We start from the raw sequence: 12,374 nt of genomic DNA on the forward strand, positions 1-12,374 counted from the left end.
ATTTCAGGGCTGGGCTGGGCTTGGCTGTGGGCCGGATTTTGCCAGGGGGTCTTGGCAGCATTGGCTGCGATTTGGTGGGTGTCGCTCCTGGGTGGTGGCAGGGCCTGTGTCCCACTTGGGGGAAGCTGAGTGTTGTTTTGTGAGCGCCAGTTCCATGGTGCCATTTCTCTGTAAATGGCCAGTGCGTGTCACGGCAGCTCCTGCATTGAGCATCTATCCCCTGGTGGTCAGTGCACATCATAGCAAGCAGTCAGACAGTTGGACACTTAGCACATTAGCCTTTTATATATATAGATGTAAAATTTCCATAGCAATAAATGCTGTCATTAATGAGAAACTACACCTCCAATTATAAATACAACCAACTGCCTGCAGCTACAGTTTTTCCAGAAGATGCAGGCCTGGGGTGATGGAAGCAAAGGCACAGCACCCCAATAAGTGACTAAGCCGGGTCTCTTGTGTGCTCCCAGCCACCTGCCATATTCTAGTACCTCTTCAGGGAGCAATAACTGTGAACCAATAAGACCTGGCTCTATATTCAAAGTTCTGAAGGTCATGTGGAGGCAAAAGTGAAACTCCTAGACAGGGAGACAGGGAAGGAGAGACAAAGACTCAAAAACAAAAAAATCTCTGGCTCAAAGAGGACATATGAAGTAAAATCCCAACAAGCATGACTATGTCTAACAGTAAGAAAGGGAATTAAAGAAATCAATAATTGAACCAGAAACTCACTCCAGATAAAAGTCAATGTAGAGAAGTATGAAAAACTCTAAAGTAAGTATAATGAGAACGTTCAAAGATATGACAGCTATCTTCCAAAATTGCTCAACTAAAAAGGCAGAAATGATAAGAAAAAGTATTCATTGAAATGTTTAAGATGCAACAGATAAAATCACTTCATACTAGATACAGAGATGCTGGCCCATAATGTAGCCCAGAAATGAAAAAAGACAAACTAAATGACAGAGTAGTTAGGCACTAGGGAGGAGAGACCCCAGCACGTGAGATGACCACACGTCCAGTGTGCCCAGGACAGTCTGGGTTAAGTCTGTCCTGACCCTTCCCCTGAATCATGTCCCTCACAAAAAAGTATCCTAGTTGGAACAATAAGTTATGTGGTCAATCCATTCAACGTTCAGCTATTAGAAGTTCCATAAGAGAATGTCCCGCCTGGTGCGGCTCACTAGTTAGAGCATCAGCCAGTGCACCAAAGGATTGCAGGTTCAATTCCTGGTCAAGGGCATGTACCTGGGCTGCAGGTTCAATCCCCATCCCCAGTCAGGGAATGATGGATGTGTCTCTCTCACATCTATGTTTCTCTCTCTCTCTCTCTATCCCTATCTCTATCTTTCTCTTTCCTCCCTCCCTCCTTCCCTCTCTCCCTTCTATTCTCCCTAAAAAAAAAAAAAAAAAAAAAAAAAAGTGGAAAAAACAAAAGAGAGAGAGAATGTTCCAGAAGCAATAACTGCAGAGGAAATTGCTGGGGGTTTTCCAGAATTAAGGAACACTATAAGCCCTCAAATAGAAAGTGCACTCTGAGAACAAAGTAGGATAAATAAACACAAGTCCTCACAGGGAGAGAAAACTGCAGAACATCCAGGATAAAAAGCAATCTTCCATTAGAATTGCTGCAGACTTCTCATCAGCAACAAATAGATCAGAAAAAATGAAGTACTTTCCAAGTGCTGAGAGACAAACAGAAGAATTTTATCCAGCCAAACTTGTTATGAATGTAAGAGAGCAAAAAAAAGGCATTTTTAGACTCAAAATGAAGAATCAGAGAGTTTACCCCTCACACATCCTATCCTCACTAAGCAATCAGTGGGATAAGAAATACACAAGAACCTGAAGACTTTAATAAAATATGCCAGTAAATAAATTACTTTTGAGTGTTCAGGAAGAGAAGGGAAGGGAAACAAAAATTTTAAGGAAGAGAAAGCACAAATGGTTCATAAACATAAAAATGTGTTCAACCTCAACAGTCACTAGGAAAATGATCGTTGAGAATCCAATGAGATGCCATTCACACAAGGTTTTTTTAACTAAACAATACCAACTGTGTGTGAGGATGAGGAGCCATGGGACTCTCCTACTAGGTCTTGCCTGGCAAAGTGAGGCAGGCACATGCTCTAGGGCCCATCCATTCTTGTACTCTTAGCAGGAGGCAGGTACAAGAATGTTCACAGAGGTTTTAATCACAGTAGCCCAAACCAGAAAGAGCCCAAATGGCCATCACCCGTAGAACAGAAAAACAGATTATGTATGCTTCAACTATATCGAAGTGAAATAAGTTACATCAACATAGATGAATCTCAAAAACATAATGCTGAACGTAGTCCAAAACAGGTAAAATTAAATGACACATTGACTGGGAATACAAATATGTGGTAAATCCTAAGGACCATGATAAACATCAAGTTCAGGATAGTACTTACCTTTGGGTGAGCCAGAGTGGACCAGTGAGGGGACTGTTCAGTGTTTTTCATCTTGGCCTGGCTGCTAGGAACTTGGTTGTTCATTTGATCACTGTTCTTGCAATATTACCCTTATCTATATATATAAAAGCCTAAACGACCAGCTGGTACCTATGATGTGCAATGACCACCAGGGGGCAGATGTTCAACGCACAGGCATGGAAACATGGAACAGACTGATGAATCTTGGGGGGAAGGGGGAGTGCGGGAAGAGATTAACCAAAGATCTTATATGCATACTAGAGGCCTGGTGCACAAATAAGTGCACTGGTGGGGTCCCTTGGCCTGGCCTGAGGGGATCAGGCTGAAACGGGCTCTCTGACATCTCCCGAGGGGTCCTGGATTGTGAGAGGGCACAGGCCAGGCCAAGGGACCCCACCAGTGCACGAATCCGCACACTGGGCCTCTAGTCTATATATACTAGTATAAAAGCCTAAGCAGCCAGCCAACCGGTAGCCATGATGTGCAATGACCACCAGGGGGCAGACGCTCTGACCAGTAGCTATGATGAGCACTGAACACCAAGGGGCAGATGCTCAATGCAGGAGCTGCAGAGCTGCAGTGACTTGGCAACTGCGGTTCTCGGGTGACGCACCAGTAACCATAGAGGAGGGAGCCCAATTCCAGGGTGCGTTCCTCAAGAACCGCCCTCTCATAACCTGGGACCCCTCGGGTGATGTGGGAGAGCCGGTTTTGGCGCAATCCCCGCAGGCCAAGGCGAGGGACCCCACTGGTGCACGAAGGGCCTCTAGTGTTTTCATACAGTCTTTTCATCAATGTTATATTTTAAATTTTATAATTTTCTAAATTAATAAAAAGGTGCTCTTATTAGCATTGTTGTTACAGATAGTATTACCAGATATATATAGCATATTTTCAACTTGCCTTGCAACAAATATTCTTCTTTTCATTGTGTCCAAAGATAGCCGTGTAGCTTTTTGAAGACTGTCTAGTAATTGATGAGAGAAGAAAGCATAGACCTCTTTACATTCCTGTGATGAGAAATCACATTACATTTGGTACAAAAGATAAAAACTCTTAACATCCCCAAAGCAAGAATACAATATTAGAAGTGTTATGTAGAAAATGGAAAATAATAAACTATACAATTTCTATTATATTGTATAAGGTCAATCCTAAATTACTTCCTTGTTTTTTTAAATATATTTTTATTGATTTCGGAGAGCTGGGTAAGGATGGCTCAGCAGGTGTGAACCAGGAGGAGTAGGTCAGGGTCGGTGAGTTATCCGGCTAAAGCACGGGTTGACATATCCATATTTATGTTATACAGGCCACTCTGACAGCCATGTGGAAGGTGGAGGCTGCTGAGGACACCTCAGAACAAAGGATGCCGCCAGGTGACCCACCAATTCCAGAGGCTCTGATGGCACTCAGTCTTACTCTGAGGACCTAGCCAGAATTGCAGGGAATGCAGCTGAAAGAGAAGGGCTGCTGGACTAGGACGCCCCCCTCCTGGCTCTGGCCAACGCCTACAGACTACTAACAGCGGCTGGTGCAAGGTTCTGAGAGGAAATCCACAGCTAAAATCTAGACTCGGCAAGACAGTGTTTCCCAACAATTGCTGATTATCATCTTTGAGCAAGAAGGTGAGAGTGGAACAAATGTGTGTCTGTATTACAGTGTGTGTTAAAGTGCAAAAGAATGTGAAATAGAAAGAATGAAAAGACGATGAGCATCATGGGATAAAAGAAGACTGATGGGAGCAGGAGAAGCAGGAATTAGCACAAACGTGGCAGGGCATTCAGTGCTGCTGTCACCAGAAGGGCAAGGCCAGAGGAGAAAGAAACCCTGTGCCTCCTTCTCAACCTCCATTCTCCACACAACGTGAAAATCTGCCCACTTGGGGTCTCTCCTGGGGAAGAGTCCACAGGCTGTCCACGGTGCTGATGAAAATGCAGATCCCTGGACCCCGAATGAATCAAAATCTGGGCTTGCAATACAGGTAAAGCTGTTAAACACAATAACAGGAAAACGTTCCCCCCTCTGAGTCAAACGGACCGGCACTGCAGTCCCCGAGTGGCCTTTACTATGCAAGGAAACATGGCCAATCACCAAAGGGGACAATAAGTATATATATAAACGCAGTTGACAGATCACATTAAAAGTTGATAAAGTTGGAGAAAACTGTAAGGAATGCTGTATCTTGCCAGATTCATCAGTGCAAAGCTGAAAATCATATTTTGTCGATTTTGTTACAAATCCAAACTAGTTCTAAATCCACACAGGTTGGTTGCAGAACCTCCTGTGTGAAGCACCACTCCGGTCATCTACCACCTCTGAGCCATAACCCTGTGAAATCCACTGAGGTCGTTTCACAATGAATACCTTTTTAAATTCATCTTCTTTCTCGTTAACAGCAACCTCAGGCACAATTGTAGTCTCATAATCAGTGTTTTCAGTCTCTTCTGCTTCACTTCCAAAAACAACGTGTTTCCTCTGTTCTATAGATAAAATACAAAACAAGATATAACATTTAATATTGAGCACTTGGCTTATGATATATGGCCAAAACTTCTTTTTAAAAAACTCTTCTTAAAAAGTTCTTAATTTAAAATTTGTTCCCATAGGAATCATCCTTGAATCCCATTTAAATCACCCATCTCAATAGAATTGTTATTCTACTGAGAAATATACTTTTTAAAATATGCTGTCTTAGTATCTGGAATTAAGAAACATTTAAGGTTTTCACTTACTATCTTTCTAAAATATTTATTTTTGGAGTTTTAGAATGTAATGAACTGATATGTTTGTGTTTTGAAACTTTTGAGGAAAACTAATTAAACTAAGTGGGGAAACTCTAAGAGAAAGAAGGCATGTGTGGATCGCTGTTTAGGCTCAGAGTTTCTCAGCCTCAGCACCAATGCCATTCTTGGTATCTTGGTGGTGGGGGCTATTGAGTATTTAGGATATTGAGCAGCATCCTGGTCTCTACCCATTAGAGGCTAGTAGCACCTCCCCTGGCTGTGTGACAGCCAAAAGTGTCTCCAGGCCTTTCAGAATGCTGAGGAGGGGGCGGGGGGAGAGAAAAAGAAAGAGAAAGAGAGAGAGAGAGAGAGAGAGAGAGAGAGAGAGAGAGAGAGAGAGGAGAAAGAGGAGAGAGAGAAGAGAGAATTATTATAGCAAACCTGAGACTGCTATCCATGAAAAGCTCTGCTTGCAAGGTTGGTCCTTGGTTGGTATCTGGGAACTGGGATTTCAGAAGGTTTCCCACCATTCTCTAACTCAGTGATTTTCAACCTGTTTCAGCTCCTGGCACACATAAACTAATTACTAAAATACATTATATTTTTTTGCCTATCTGACAAAATAAAAAGGTCTAATTTTGATTCATTCACACTGGACATCTATTGTTGTGTTGGCTGTTGTCATTTCTTAATTTGACAATCTAAGGGAAAAGAGGACAGTGGCCCCTGGCTAAAGAGTCAGGTATTGCATGTTTTAAAAATTCATGCAGCACACAGGTTGAAAATCGCTGCTCTAACTAATTAAACAGGCCTGGCTGGTGTGGCTCAGTGGTTGAGCGTCGATTTATGAACCAGGAGGTCACCATTCAATTCCAGTCAGGGCACATGCCCAGATTGCGGGCTGTCCCCAGTAGGAGGAGTGCAGGAGGCAGCCGGTCAATGGTTTTCTTTCATCACTGATATTTCTATGTATCTCTCCTTCGCCCTCCCTCTCTGAAATCAATAAAAATATACTTTTTTTTTAAGGGCTCACTGTGCCTAAACAGTTCATGCAAACAATGTGGTTTATGCTGAACACCTGCTTTGCTTTCCTTCTGGGAGTCTGGAATTTTGGTTCCTGCTAAACAGAAGGAGTTTACTTTCTAACATATTTTTAATTATTGTGATTCAAACATTATAGCTAGTGAAATTACCTGGCACTTGTTTTCCTGTTTTCACACTGTACTTAACTTCATAAATAGCCTCAAATATTGAAATAAGTTCTCTGACAGCTTCTTCCACATGCTTACTCTTGTGGTTTAGAATATCAGCCCATTCTTTTGTGTATGTCTATTAAATTTAAAAATGATTATTAGTTTCCAGATACTTTTAAAACACTGTGAAAATTATTAAAAAGCTATAATTAACCACCACTTAAAAATAACTAGAGATAGTTGCCAATAGCATCATATTTCAGATCCAAAACTGCCAATGGCTTAAAGGCAGAGCTGCTCGGGCCCATGCCAAGAGAAGGAGGAGAAAGAAGGAAAATTCAGTCTTTGACCTTTGCCTGACTCAATCACACACAGACATCTGCATTCACATTGATATGATGAAAAAAAAAAAAAAGAAGGCTGAAGAAGCAGAGACATAATATTGTCAAAAGTTCATAATATTGCCAAAAGTCCGGCCAGTGTTGCTCAGTGGTTGAGCATCCACCCATGAACCAGGAGATCACGGTTCAAGTCCCCGTCAGGGGACATGTATGGGTTTCAGGGTTGATCCCCAATAGGGAGTATGCAGGAAGCAGCCGATCAATGATTCTCTCTCATCAATGATGTTTCTAAAACACATTTTTTTTAAATGTTGAAATGAGAAGTGGTTTTAAAAAGGACAATCCAAAGTGTTGCTGAGATTCAAATGAAATTAGGTTTTTAAGTGAGCATGGTGTACGTCAGGCATCAAAATTTCAAAGCTTTGTGTGTATTAACTCATTTAATTAAAGGACAACCTCTTGGGATAGGTAATATTATTGTCCCCATTTCACAGATGAGAAAACAGAGGTTCAGAAAGAATAAGAAATTTGTCCAAGGTCACCCAGTGGAGGGTAAAAACAGAGGTTTGAAGGCCAGCGTGGACTGATTCTAAAAGCCTGTGCTTTTGCCTTACTACACTTTTTTAATAGTCAGAAAAGGCTTTAGGAAGAAGTTGAAAACTAGTTAAATTCAAAAAAGAAAGCAGGTTTATAGAATTGAATATGTCTTTTGACAACATCCGGACATTTTAGAAAAGAGGAAAGTAAATGGGAACAGCCGACTTGCGCCTCCAAATGACTTCCTCGAAGGAACCCACGCCTGTCTATGCAAACCTCTCTCCAGACGAGCTTTGTGAGGCCCATACTCCCCAGGTGCTGCCCTCATGTGTTCCTTTCTTGGCTACTGGATTGAGGGAGATTCTTCTGAATTTGTCACTTCCCTTTATACCACCTCTTCTGTATCTGAACCCATCCCCATCTTTTCCCAGTCTCCCCAAAGACATTCTCTGATCCTCTGCACCCCCACCAACTCTTCTGACTTTGCTCCATCATTCATTCCTTCCATCCTTTCTAATGACTCAACATAATGTTAAACACTGGAATGGCAATGGTGGCTGAGAGCCACCTCATTCTAGTAGGGAAAACAAGTGCTAAGCAGTAGATACTTCTGGCTGATCCTGGCAGATTGACCACCTGTAAACATATGTGTTCACATGTGTAAATGTAAACACAAGTTTACACCATCAGCCATCCCCATCCCTGCTTGCTTTGAAATCCCCTGAGAAAAGAACCAGACACTACAAGTTAAACCTGACAGGTTGAACATACATGTTTACTTGGGCAATCCCCTGTTACGTCCAAAAACCTAAAAATAAATAAACAAATAAATAACACAAAGTAATCTTTTAAAAAGAATATGCCCACATGAATAAATGAGAGGATGCCACATACATTCTTTGTATGTTTCCAATACTATATAATAATAAAGTCAATGAGATTCAACCACTGGTGCTGGGACAACTGAATATCTTATCTATTTGCAAGAGAATGAAATTGAATCCTCTCATTACACCATACACAAAAATTAACTCACAATGAATCATAGACCTAAACATAAGAGCTAACACTGTAAAACTATTAAAAGAAAACACAGGCATACGCTAAAAAAAAAAAAGAAAAGGAAATCTTATATCTTACCTTTTTTGACAGCATGGATGGACCTGGAGTTTATTAAGCTAAGTGAAATAAGCCAGTCAGAGAAAGACAAATACCATATGATCTCACTTATATGTGGAATCTAAAGAATAAAATAAACTGACAAACTGGAAACAGAAGCATGGGTACAGACTGAGAGCTGTCAGACAGGAGGGGGGTTGGTGGACTGAATACAAGAAGGTGAAGGGATTAAGGAAAAAAACACACACGTGTGTATATTACACAAAGACACAGGCAACGGAGTGGTGGGAGCCGGAGGGAAAGGGAACTGAAGGGTAGGTGGAGGTACACAGGGAGGGAGGGGATGGAAAGAGATTTTGCTTGGAGCAATGGGTGCACAATAAATTCACCCCAATAAATTCAATTTTAAAGAAAAGAGCCGGTGTGGCTCAGTGGTTGAGCGTCAATCTATTAACAAGGAGCTCACAGATCAATTGCTAATTAGAGCACATGCCCAGATTGCAGGCTCAGTCCCCAGTAAGGGGTGTGCAAGAGGCAGCCGATCAATGATTCTCTCTCATTATTGATGTTTTTATCTCTCTCTCCCTCTGCCTTCCTTTCTGAAATCAATAAAAAAATATTTTTTTAAAAAGAAAACATAGGTGTAGATCTTCATAATTTTGGATTAGGGAAAATTTTCTTAGCTATGACACCAAAAACAGAGCAACAGAAGAAAAAGAAGATAAATTGGACATCATCAAATTTAAAAATTTTGGGGCTTCATAGGACAACATCAAGAAAGTAAAAAGAGCCCTAACCGGTTTGGCTCAGTGGATAGAGCATCAGCCTGCGGACTGAAGGGTCCCAGGTTCGATTCCAGTCAAGGGCATGTACCTTGGTTGCGGGCACATCCCCAGTAGGGGGTGTGCAGGAGGCAGCTCATCGATGTTTCTAACTCTCTCTTCCTCTCTGTAAAAAATCAATAAAATATACTTTTTTTAAAAAAAAAGGAGGTGAAAAGACAACCCACAGAATAAAAGAAAAAATGCAAATCATATATCTGATAAGGGACTAATGTCTAGAACATATAAAAAACTATTACAACTAAAAAAACAGGCATTTCTGAAGGAAGATATACAAAAGGTTACTAAGAAGATGAACAAAAGGTTCCACATCACTAGTCATTAGGGAAATGCAAATCAAAACCTCAATGAGACACCACTTGACACCCACCAGAATGGCTATAGTAAAAAAGGCAAATAATAAGTGTTGACAAGGATGTAGAGAAATTGGAACCCTTGTACAAGGCTAGTGGGGATGTAAAATTATGCAACCGCTTTGGAAAACAGTCCAACAGCTCTTCAAAAGGTTAAACTTGGAGTTAACATATGACCTAGCAATTCTACTCCTAGGTATAAATCCATGAAAAATTAAAATGTAGCCAGAAAGAAAGGGAACTGAGGGGTAGGTGGAGGTACACAGCAGCATTATTTGTTTATAAATGAACATAAAGTACATTTATGTTCACAGTAGCATTATTTGTAATGGCCCAAGGTGAAAAGATATAATCATTTCAAACTTGCATGCTCTGAGAACAAGACATTAAAATGGGCCATTACAGCCAAGGCCCCAATGCTGAGAACAAGTAATTTTAATACTCCACACATTATGAAAAAGACAGTTCTTAAAAGGTAGCAGGGAAGGCAACCGTAGGCCCATCGCCCACCTTAAGGGTATAGAAGGGAAGCTTGATCATTGGTGGAGATGTGGTAGAAATAAGTGTAGGAACTTTAAAAGACTATGCAGAGACCCTGATCCAAGTCCTTAGATCCAAGTCCTTCAGCCTCTAGAATTGGGGATAGAGGTGCAAACCTATGCTTAAGTAGTCCAGAGGCAAGAAGCTGGCTGGGAGCCCCAGTCCCCAAAGGCAAGAATAGATGTTTTGGGAAAAAATTGCATTTTTAGAGAAAGAGGGGCAAAGGCACCTGTTTTTCACAGGCTAATTGGACCCCTTGAGATGAAGCCAGCCTTGGTTGTCTTGAAAGGACACTGGCAAGGTGACCAAGCCAGCAGGGGGGGTGGAGCTGAAGCATAAGGCAGGCAAGAAAGAAAAAGGAGTCCATGAAGGACATGAAGTGGGTGCTTTTGAGAGAGACTGTGTTAGTGTGCCACGCCTCGACAATGATTAGACAGGGTTCCTGGCCTAGTGTTTTCCAGCCAGTGTCTGTTGAGAAGGGTTAGGCTTTATCCTGTGGAAACTGGATGGGTTTGCACAGGGGAGTTTGGCAACCGAATTTGGTGGAAATGTGGAGGCTGGATACGATGGGGCCACGTATTGAGGCAGAGAGACTAGTTAGACCATGACATCCATTGCTCAGCTCCCAAGGAGCCATACAGGTCTGCCCTCAGACGGGGTAGTAACTGTGGAAAAGGGGAGGCAATTCAAGCAAAATCTGAGGAAGAAGCAAAACCCGACTAAGCCTGAAGACTGACTGGACTTAGGAAAGGGAGCGAGGAAAGAGTCCTGGTGGCTCCTGGGTGTCTGGGTGACCGAAAGGGAAGTCTGTGGCAGTGAAAACCATGAGAACAGGCAGAGGAACAAGAGCAGTGAGCCTCCGACAGAGCCCAGCGTGGGGCTGAGGACGTTAGTAAAATAACATCTAGGGCGTGGACATTGGTTTGAGCTGTCGAAGCCTCGTAAGTTTTTGGAGCTGAGGGTGTCCCCCCAAAAAGCTAGGATATCTAAATACTACTGACACAGATTTCTACTCTTAGCTTGTAAATTCACATTTCAGGTTTATGAGTGTTTCCATGATTAAAATATAACACATAAATGCATACCTCATTGAGCGTCAGCATATCTTCCACTTTGGTAGCACCAGCTTCGGGCAGGGAAATTAACACAGTTTTGGCTATCTCCTTTAGAACTGTATCAATATGCATCTCACACAAGTCATTGATCTACCAACAAGAAAAACAAATGTGGGAGAAAACTCTTCTTTCATCCAAAATGTACCTGAGTTATAAACTAATTTAGAGGGCTGTAGCTGGAATCCTGCCTCCGGAGCCGAGCATAATTTGGTGGGATTTTTAGATGTATATCCGCAAAAAAAAGCTTGACCTGGAACTAAAGTTTTATTGAGCAGCAACGTGTACCATATGTATTATCTCTTTGAAAGCCTCATTCCAGCCCATGAGCCATCGCTATTCCAGTTTTACAGCTAAAGTAACCAATGCTCAGAGCTGTAAAGTAACCTGGGGAGAAACACCCAGCTGGTGAAGGGCAGAGAATCTTACCTAGGTGTATCTGCCTCCCAAGTCTCTGAGTTTTGACGGTACACCACACTGCCACACTAACAGACGAGCATGATGACCACCCCCACCCCACCCCCCACAAAAAAAAAGTGTGCTTCTACCTAGCAAGCACATCAGAAATCAACAGACAATAGCCAACTAGATGACTACCTCGTTTAATTAATATCAGATGCATGGTTATTTAAGAACTCCACTCTGCCATTTTTCACAGTCCACAGTTTTTTTAACCTAAGCTGTGGAGGTGAGCCATCATTTTAACATACTAAAGGCAAGGTCATTTAGAGACAAGAACAGGCAATCCTAAATGAAAAGGGCCAAAAACAGTTAAAGAAACATACAGCATTAATTGTTTTTAGCTTAATGGATATCCTTTCAGTTAAAAGTCACACCTTTTAACGGGGTTTCATAGGTAATCAAACTATTGCTCACAGCCTGAGTATACATGTATGTAGTTTTTTCAAATTTGTCTATTTTACCTTCTTTAAAAGTTGATTGAACATATTCAAAACTGAGTCAACTTCTTGAAAGAAGCTTTCTAGTGTTAAAGATGACCATGTTAATATTGTAAGCCCTTGTCTCAGCACGGATTCCACCTAGAAAAAGAAAAAAGGATGTTAAAAAGGCTTTTATTACTTAGAAATATTATAGGTTATATTTCCTTAATTATATTTCTCCTCCATTATACCTGACAAAAGTGACTTTTTGGTTTTT

At 41.6% G+C, this 12,374-nt stretch overlaps 1 protein-coding gene across 1 annotated transcript in view; it reads right to left on the minus strand.

The window, feature by feature from the left end:
* DNAH8 (dynein axonemal heavy chain 8) overlaps nucleotides 1-12,374 on the minus strand; it is a gene marked incomplete at its 3' end in the record, with an annotated part of 280,160 nt that overhangs the window by 207,906 nt on the left and 59,880 nt on the right. Inside the window, exons 16-20 of the mRNA XM_080664997.1 lie at nucleotides 12,140-12,256; nucleotides 11,190-11,309; nucleotides 6,373-6,508; nucleotides 4,821-4,936; nucleotides 3,360-3,466 (exon numbers count right to left, since the gene is read on the minus strand). Of these exons, the coding sequence (XP_080521123.1) occupies nucleotides 3,360-3,466; nucleotides 4,821-4,936; nucleotides 6,373-6,508; nucleotides 11,190-11,309; nucleotides 12,140-12,256 (596 nt within the window). The remainder of the gene's footprint in view (nucleotides 1-3,359; nucleotides 3,467-4,820; nucleotides 4,937-6,372; nucleotides 6,509-11,189; nucleotides 11,310-12,139; nucleotides 12,257-12,374) is intronic.

This window comes from Plecotus auritus, assembly GCF_963455305.1.
Source record: "Plecotus auritus genome assembly, chromosome: 4".
Taxonomy (NCBI): domain Eukaryota; kingdom Metazoa; phylum Chordata; class Mammalia; order Chiroptera; family Vespertilionidae; genus Plecotus; species Plecotus auritus.